At 64.0% G+C, this 8,547-nt stretch overlaps 1 protein-coding gene across 2 annotated transcripts in view; it reads left to right on the forward strand.

Moving 5' to 3' along the window:
- The window catches only part of RHOBTB2 (Rho related BTB domain containing 2), a 13,432-nt gene extending 5,286 nt beyond the window's left edge, over positions 1-8,146 (forward strand). The window contains exons 1-10 of one of the 2 annotated variants that reach the window (XM_085301008.1): positions 1,444-1,462; positions 2,687-2,888; positions 3,222-3,325; positions 3,440-3,625; positions 3,959-4,983; positions 6,098-6,216; positions 6,297-6,447; positions 6,776-6,864; positions 6,960-7,065; positions 7,151-8,146. In XM_085301008.1, coding sequence (XP_085157134.1) covers positions 2,697-2,888; positions 3,222-3,325; positions 3,440-3,625; positions 3,959-4,983; positions 6,098-6,216; positions 6,297-6,447; positions 6,776-6,864; positions 6,960-7,065; positions 7,151-7,383 — 2,205 coding nt within the window. In that variant the 5' untranslated portion in view covers positions 1,444-1,462; positions 2,687-2,696 and the 3' untranslated portion in view covers positions 7,384-8,146. Of the gene's footprint in view, positions 1-1,443; positions 1,463-2,686; positions 2,889-3,221; positions 3,326-3,439; positions 3,626-3,958; positions 4,984-6,097; positions 6,217-6,296; positions 6,448-6,775; positions 6,865-6,959; positions 7,066-7,150 lie in introns of those variants that run through there. The other variant, XM_085301007.1, reaches the window with a different exon arrangement.
- The last annotated feature ends 401 nt before the right edge of the window (positions 8,147-8,547 follow it).

The following is an 8,547-nucleotide window of genomic DNA, read 5'->3' on the forward strand; positions in this document are numbered from 1 at the left end:
AAGTACCGCGGGGCGCCCGCCCGGCCTCCTCCGCTCCGCCTCCGCGCATCCTGCCCCGCCGCCGCGGCCCCAGCGCGGCGCCCGGCGCAGCGCCGCCCCCTCGCAATGCACCCCCGGCCCTCTCGCAACGCTCTGCACCCGGGTCCCCTTGCTCCCCACCCCTCTTGCAACATCCGCACCGCGGCCCCGGTGCTCCCCGGCCCTTTAGCAGTGCCCTGCACCCTGTCCTGGGGGCTCCGAGCACCTCTGCCCCCCTTGTGATGCCCCACGCCGCGGTCTTGCTGCTCCCCAACCACCTTGCAATGCCTGGCACCCCGGCCCAGGTGCTCGGAGCGCCTGCGGCCCCCATGCAGTGCTCCGCACCGGGCCCCGGTGCTCCCTGGTCCCCTCGCAATGCCCTGGCCTGCGGGCCGCAGGCGCCCCGGGCCCCTTGTGATGCCGGGCCCCGCTGCTCGCCGGCCCCCTTGCTGCCCCCGCGCGCCGTCYGTGGGGCAGCCCGGCCCCACGTCTCCCCCGCTGCTGTCAGGGGAGCCCGGGAGGTGCCGCGTTATTTGGGTGCCTTCCTGCCGCTTCCGAGCGTTCCCCCCTTTGGGGGGCTCTCCTCCCCTTGCGGGTGATGCAGGATGGAGGATTTTGAGCCTCCGAGTTGCTAGGAGACGGCTCCCGGGATGATTGTGCAGTTGTCTTGGCAACTGGAGACTAGGCAGCCTGGAAAGAGCAATTCTGGGTTTTCCTGGGTGGTGGTGGTGTGTGTGGGGGGCGTTTGGGTGCTCGCAGTTTGGAGGTGCTGGGGGAGCTGCCGGGGCCGGGAGGGCTGTGGCTGGGGGCTCCCCCTGCTCCTGGGGAAGGGCTGGTGGAGGACTCGCACGAGGGGGCCTGGGGGGGGTCCAGGAAGCGGCAGCTCCAGCTCCTGCCACCTCCCAGCTCTGCAGAATCGGGGGCCGTGGCAAGAAGAGGGGTTGCAGCAAAGGTGCTGGCCTGCTGCTGCCGAGCGCGTCCCTCCGGAGAGGCTCGGCCACCCCCGGGGCGATGTCTGGCGGAGGGCAGGCCGCACGCCGCCCGCTCCGCGTCCCCAGCGTACTTCTGCTTTATTCGGAGCCCGCGTTTTGTGTCTGCTTTTYCCCCTTCTCCCTCCTTCCCCTCCTTGTTGCAAGCACTCTGATCCTATTAGGATTTAGCTCTTAATTCCCTCATGGCCCTGGACTTTCCGAGCAGGCTTCCCGGTTCCCTTTGCCAAGGTGGCCAAAGGCAGGCTGGACTCCCCACGCAGGGCAGATGTCGSCAGCGCCGTGGGGAGCTCGGCGGCGAGCCGCCGTTGCCTGCTCCGAGTGCCTTCGCCCCGCCGGCTCAATGAACTCAGCCGAAGCGGGAGCACGGTTTGCCCTAAAAATAACCACGGGGAAGTTATCCCAGCAAGGCCGCAACGATCCTCCCGCCCCGCAGAGCAAAGCGGCTCCCCAGGGTGCGGGGAGGAGCCGGACGGGTGTGTGGGGGGGGAACACGACAGCAGACTGCCTGGGAAGGCAGCGGGGTGCTTTAGATGGGAACGAACCTCCCAGGGCTGTTGRGGGGGAAAAGCAACCTCTTCTGGCTCCTTCTCGCCGTGCCTGAGCCGGAGGAGGTGGATAAAGCTCCGCGGTGCTTTGCCATGCCCTCCACGGGCAGCAGCCCCCTTCGCAAGGCGGCGGAGGACGGGGCTGGTGGCACAGCAATTCGGGGAACTCGGGACTGGCCGATGCCTAAGCGCTGGCACCAAGCAACCCGGGCTTAACGCCACGCGCCTTTGCTTGCCCGCAAGGCTCGCGGCCGGATCCTGCGCGATGCTGAGCCCTCTCACGTGCCAGGCCCCCGGCTCGTGGAGCCAGGTGTGCTCAGGGAGCTTGCGCGCRGGAGGGAGGTGCTAACATTGGAAAGTCCTTGCCGCGCTCCCCGTGCAGGGAGCTGCAGCCGTGGTCCCCGCGTGCAGGTCTCGGTTGCCATCGTTACTGGATATTTTCGCTCGCTGAGCCTTTGCGCTGGTGGTTTATTATAGCAGCTCGGGAGGCCTGTGCCAGGAGGGGGTGACAAGGGGGAAGCGCTCTGCCGCTTTGGGAAGTTCAGAGCGATTGGGCTGGGTTTCTTATTCCTCTCCCCTTCCCACAATCTCCTCCCTTCTCTTCCTCCTGGAAATCTCATAAATCCCCGCTTAATGCTGCGAGGAGTTCGTTGGGGCTGCTCGGGACTCTGGCTGGCCATGTGTCTCTGGGGCTGCGGGCAGGCAGAGGCGCTGCTCGGGGGCCGCCCGGCCGGCGGTGCCCGCGTGCCCGTGCGGGCGGATCTGGAAGCTTCGCGTGAACGTGCTGGAGGAGAGGAAAGGGAAGGAGGAGGAAAGCGAGCCTCATCTCACATGGAGAAGCATGAGCAAGGGCCGGAGGGACGGCAGAGGGAGGGGGCGAATCGCCCGGCCCGCGTGCCCGCCAGCCTGGGCACTGCAACCCGGGTGTCCGCGAGAACGTGAAATTTTAAAGGGAGCTTGCGTGGTGCGCGATGCGCCCGGGGCTGGCACCGCGGGGCTCCCCGGGGCGCCGCCAGCACCCTGAGCCTCCCCRCGCCAGGGAAGGGCTGAGCGGCTGCAGCAGCCGCGGCCGGGCTCCTGGGCCAGCCCGGCCTCCTGGCCGCCGCTCCTGACGCCCTCCTCCCTCTGCAGGTCCCAATTAATGGATTCTGACATGGATTATGAGAGGCCAAACGTAGAAACTATCAAGTGCGTCGTGGTCGGGGACAACGCGGTGGGCAAAACCCGGCTCATCTGTGCCCGCGCCTGCAACGCCACGTTGACCCAGTACCAGCTGCTCGCCACCCACGTGCCCACCGTCTGGGCCATCGACCAGTACCGCGTTTGCCAGGAGGTAAGGGATGCTCCGRAGTGGGAATGCTGGGGGCAAAGAGGGACCGGACGCTTGGTGTAGGGAAGGATACAGGAATGGATCTGTTCACAAACCTCCCCTGGGGACTCCGAGGTGGTGGAGTTAGATCTTCCCTGCCTGAAATCAAGGCAAGGTGCAGGACATGCCTCATCTCCACTCTGCTCCTGGGAGAATTATAAATCCCTCTCTGTGCCCAAGCCCAGCACAAGATGGGAGAGCAACCAGAGCTCAACCAGAGCTGCCTGGAAGTCCCATCTTGCAGAGCTGGGCCTGCGCGTCCGGACTCAAGGATGGGCGGCATTTCTGTTCCCGTAGGTGCTGGAGCGCTCCCGGGATGTGGTAGAYGATGTTAGCGTGTCCCTGCGGCTCTGGGACACCTTTGGAGACCACCACAAGGATAGGCGCTTCGCTTATGGGAGGTAGGGAAGAGGCAGAGCCTTACGCTGCCACGAGGAAGAGGAGGGAGGGCGACGGAGGAGCTCGCTGGGAGACGACCCTTTACCAAGCTGGACCTCGCCTTTCCTTTCCTCCAGGTCAGATGTTGTGGTTTTGTGCTTCTCCATCGCGAACCCGAACTCCCTGCACCATGTGAAGACCATGTGGTACCCAGAGATCAAACACTTCTGTCCCCGCGCTCCCGTCATCCTGGTAGGCTGCCAGCTCGACCTGCGCTATGCCGACCTGGAGGCCGTGAACCGGGCACGGCGGCCCTTGGCCAGGTAGGGACACGGTGCCTGGGGCTAAGTTGGGGCAAGGATTAGCCCTGTCCTCAAGGGGGTGGGTTGGGGAAGAGGGAGCCGGCGGTGGCTGCAGACGCCGATATGGCRGCAGTGTACACGAGTGGGGAGACTGGCAGAGAGTGCCTGCCTGYGGGGAGGCTAGGGCAGGGAGGCACAGCAGGGAAGAGGCAAAAAATAGCAGGGCATTTGGGGAAGGAGGGCTCTTAGGATACCTGATGTGCCCCCGAGGTGCTGGTGCCTGCTCAACACTTTCTTCTTCCTGTGCCCTGGAAGAGGTCTCATCGTTCATAGTGGTCTCCTTCTCTTTTTCAGGCCTATCAAACCTAATGAGATCCTTCCCCCAGAGAAGGGGAGGGAGGTGGCCAAGGAGCTGGGGATCCCCTATTACGAGACGAGTGTGGTGGCCCAGTTTGGCATCAAGGACGTCTTTGACAATGCCATCCGTGCTGCCCTCATCTCCCGCCGGCACCTGCAGTTCTGGAAGTCCCACCTCCGCAACGTGCAGCGGCCCCTGCTGCAAGCCCCCTTCTTGCCCCCCAAACCTCCTCCACCCATCATCATCGTCCCAGATCCTCCTTCCAACAATGAGGAACGTCCGGCCCACCTCCTGGAGGACCCCCTGTGCGCAGACGTCATCCTGGTGCTGCAAGAGAAGATCAGAATCTACGCACACAAGATCTACCTCTCCACCTCCTCCTCCAAGTTTTGTGATCTGTTCCTCATGGACCTGAGCGAGGAGGACCAGCAGAGYGTGGCAGGGCATGGTTTTGGGGGCGCCATCACCACGGCTGCTGAGCGGATGCTGCACCAAGAGGAGAGGCACCACGCGCGGGATTTCCTCCTCCGAGCTGCTAGTTTTGACATCTGTGAGAGTGCCGAGGAGGCTGGCTCCGGCCAGCGAAAACCGTGCCTTAGAGCCTCCACCAGTGATGGGATCCTGCGGGGCAACAGGTATGAGAACGGGGAGCGTGGGCTGCGGCGGGGAAGGGATCTCTCTTCTTGGAGTCGGGCCTTCATCAGCATCCAGGAGGAGATGGCAGAAGACCCCCTGACCTACAAGTCTAAGCTCATGGTCGTGGTGAAGATGGATGCTTCCATCCAACCGGGTCCTTTCCGGGCCGTGCTGAAGTACCTGTACACAGGGGAGCTGGATGAAAATGAGCGGGACCTCATGCACATTGCTCACATTGCTGAGCTGCTGGAGGTGTTTGACCTCAGAATGATGGTGGCCAACATCCTCAACAACGAGGCGTTTATGAACCAGGAGATCACCAAAGCCTTCCATGTCCGGAGGACCAACCGGGTGAAGGAATGCCTGGCCAAGGGGACTTTCTCTGGTACGCCTGGCTGATGGGGAGGAACCTGAGGGGAAAGTGTTGCTTGAACGGTGGAGTTCGTGCTTCTTCAGGGGAGGGACACTGGGGTCTTGTCTCATGAGTCACCATGAGCCAGGTGACTCTAGCGCTTTGGCCTTGTGTGGATAGCRTGGTGCCCTTTTCCAGGGCACCATCCCGCACCGTGGAGTGGCCTGGGGAGCTTTATCACCCTGCATCCCGCACTCATGAGGCGGCTCATGTCTGACGGAGATGACGCATCTTAGCGTGGGCCCAGGCGATGATGCTCACTCCCTCCTGGGACCCGACCCCAGAGAGTTCAGGGCTCTGAGCTCCCAGTTGTATCCGTTAGTGGGACTTTTACAGCTTTTTATTTTCTTTCTTTTAAGAAAAACCAGAAAGTGTGGCTGCAATGCCTCATTCCCTAGGGCTTCCTGCTCTCCAGCCCATTTGACAGCTCTRTTTATGTGAGGGCAGAAAAGGCGACTTCACTTTCTCCTGGGGCCAGATCTTTGCAGGGCTGTCTGATTTATGAGGAGGAATGCACCGTTCGTAGGATTCCCTAGCCCTGGGTTTCCGCGGGGAGGCCCCAGCCCCGCGTGGACGTCCCGCGGYGTGGCACACCAGGTCGTGCCACGATGCTCCAGGGCAGCGTCACCACGTTTCGTGACGGCGTCCCGGCGGGATGTAGATGCCCCTGCATCCCTCTGGCYGAATCCATTTTGCGAGGCCGGACCTGGACGTGTTCAAGGAGAAACCTTGCAGGGGCGAAACCTTAGTTAGGGGGCAGGGAGCAGTGTAGCAGGGCGGGACGTCCCCAGCTGCCACCYTCCTTGTGCAGAGCTTGGGCAAGGTGTTTGGTGGCTTGATTTTTCCCTGTTGCTTTAAAATGCATCATGGCACGTGCTSCTCGCACTGGAAGCCGGTGTCCGTGGTGCCCGGCTGTAGGGCAGGAGCCCTTCCCTCGGAGCCGCCGGAGAGGGCTGGAGGAAAGCAACCTTGGGGACAAATTGTAGAAGGTGCCACCAGACTGGGTCCTTCCCTCTGCCGGGCTGGGGCGGGTGTTTGGTGGAGGGGAGTGGCGAGCGCCCGCTAGCTGTGCCTGCGCTGTCCCCAGATGTCACCTTTGTGCTGGACGACGGTGCTATCAGTGCCCACAAGCCCCTGCTCATCTCCAGCTGCGACTGGATGGCGGCGATGTTTGGCGGTCCCTTCGTGGAGAGCTCCACCAACGAGGTGCGGGGKGGCCGCGCGGGTCGGGGTGGCCGCGCGGGTCGGGGTGGCCGCGGGGCTGACGGCCGGTGCCCACCTTGCAGGTGGCGCTCCCTCACACCAGCAAGAGCTGCATGCGGGCCGTGCTGGAGTACCTGTACACGGGGCAGTTCAGCTCCAGCCCGGACCTCGACGACATGAAGCTCATCATCTTGGCGAACCGCCTCTGCCTGCCGCACCTGGTGGCTCTCACCGGTGAGTCCAGTGGGGACAGGAGAGTTGGCCAGGGCAGGGGGGACACTGGCCATGTCCTTACCATGGGAGGACGTGTGYCCTGCAAGGATGCTGCTGGGAGAAGAGAGTCAAAAAGTGCCAAAAGAGGTCTTTTCCCAACCCAAAGTGCTCTGTCCTTGGCCAGAGCTTGGTGCTGTCSTGGCCGCTGGTGTTGTGACAAATGCCACTTGTCCTTGGAGCAGTGGCAGAAGCCCCATGGGGCAGGTGACCTGAAGCAGGTCCGCAGTGCCATGCCGGCACCATGACCCACATGCACACGTGTGTGTGTGTGTGTGTGTGTGTGCCACAGAGCAGTACACGGTCACGGGGCTGATGGAGGCGGCGCAGATGATGGTGGACATCGACGGGGACGTGCTGGTGTTCCTGGAGCTGGCTCAGGTAGGGATGGCGTTGAGGGCCACCGTGGGGAGCGCCGTGCCGTGCCGTGCCRTGCCGGCCCTGGCGCGGCACCCACGGGGCTCCGTCTCTTCCAGTTCCACTGCGCCTACCAGCTCGCCGACTGGTGCCTCCACCACATCTGCACCAACTACAACAACGTCTGCCGCAAGTTCCCCCGGGACATGAAGGCCATGTCGGGAGGTGAGTGCCAGCGTCCTGGCCGTGGGGGGCCCGGGGGTCCCCTGCTCCCGGCTCTGCCCTCACCCCTCCCTGCCTCCCCCCGCAGAGAACCAGGAGTACTTCGAGAAGCACCGCTGGCCGCCGGTCTGGTACCTGAAGGAGGAGGACCACTACCAGCGGGCGAGGAAGGAGCGGGAGAAGGAAGACTACCTCCACCTGAAGCGGCAGCCCAAGAGGCGGTGGCTCTTCTGGAACGCCTCCTCCTCCCCGTCCGCCACCTCGCCTTCGGCCGCCGCCTCCTCCTCCTCCTCCTCCTCTTCCTCCTCGGCCGTGGTTTGAAGGCCTGGCCTCCTTGCTCCGGCGGGGAGGTGTCGAAGGACCTTCCCAGCGCCTGGCAGAGTGGACACCAGCAGCTCCCCCCTCGAGGAGCCAGAGCAGGGGCCCAGAGGGGCCCGGACCCGCTCCCGGCTGGCGCCGCGCCGGAGACGGCACGGGGCTGCCGGTCCTCCGGCAGGGACGGAGCGGCAGGAGAAAGTCACGTTTACAGGAGCACGGGGGGAGGGGGGGTGGTTTGCCCTTTTCTTTTTTTTTTTTTTTTTTTAAAAAAAAAGAGCACTGACAGCCTGAGGAAGGAGAAACTCATTCTGGTGCCACTCTAAGTCCAACCCAGAAGTTGCAGGATTTGCTCACCGCTTCCCCTCGGACACCGCCGTTCCCGCCTGCGAGCGAGCGGCCGCTTTCCCTCGGCCGTGCCCGGGCTGCCCCCGGCACCCCGCTCCCGGACTGAGGCTGGGCGCCGCTCGCCCGGCAGCCCGGCACCGGAGACGTTTCGCGGCGGGTGCTGCTTCTCCCCGGGTGTCGGTGGGGTGCGGAGGAGCCGCGGGGCACGGAGCCCGCTGCTCCCCTGCGCCTTCCCGCGCCGCTTGCGCAGCAGCGGGAATCCCCAAAGGCGACCTCTCTCCAGCATTTTTAAAAAGAAAAAGCAAAAAAAAAAAAAAAAAAAAAAAGATGAGACACCCCACACCAGAAACCGAGCCCCAGGGCCCCGGCTTGGGCTTGCAGCCTGGACGGCTCCCTCGTAATAAACGGTGTTTTAAAAGCCCGGCGTGGTCCCTGTGTGTTTCGGAGGAAGCAGGTGGCTCCAGGGACGCAGCAGCTCGGGCCCCCCCCCTGCCCGCCTGAGCGCCGGGCAGTGCCAGCACCTCCGGCACCAGCGGAGAAGGGCAGGGTGAAGCCTCCTGCCGGGGTGAGAGGCGGCTTTACCGGCAGACTAACTTTGCGTTGCAGGCGCCAAGCCCGCGGCAAGGCGCTTGGCACCCGCCGCCCCTTCGCGCTCGGGCCCTTTCCGAGGGCGCCCAGCGTTACCGCGCGGCCGGAGAAGCTACGAGCGTGCAGACCAATTTGATGCACTCGCTCCAGTTTGATGCACTAGCTCCGTGGTCCCCGGCGAGGGGCTCAGGGCTGGCCTTCCCAGAGCTGGCAGGGGCTCGAGGGGGGCGTCCG

This window comes from Rhea americana, unplaced genomic scaffold (assembly GCF_003343005.1).
Source record: "Rhea americana isolate MKP2758 unplaced genomic scaffold, rheAme1 scaffold_171, whole genome shotgun sequence".
NCBI classification, from domain to species: Eukaryota; Metazoa; Chordata; class Aves; order Rheiformes; family Rheidae; genus Rhea; species Rhea americana.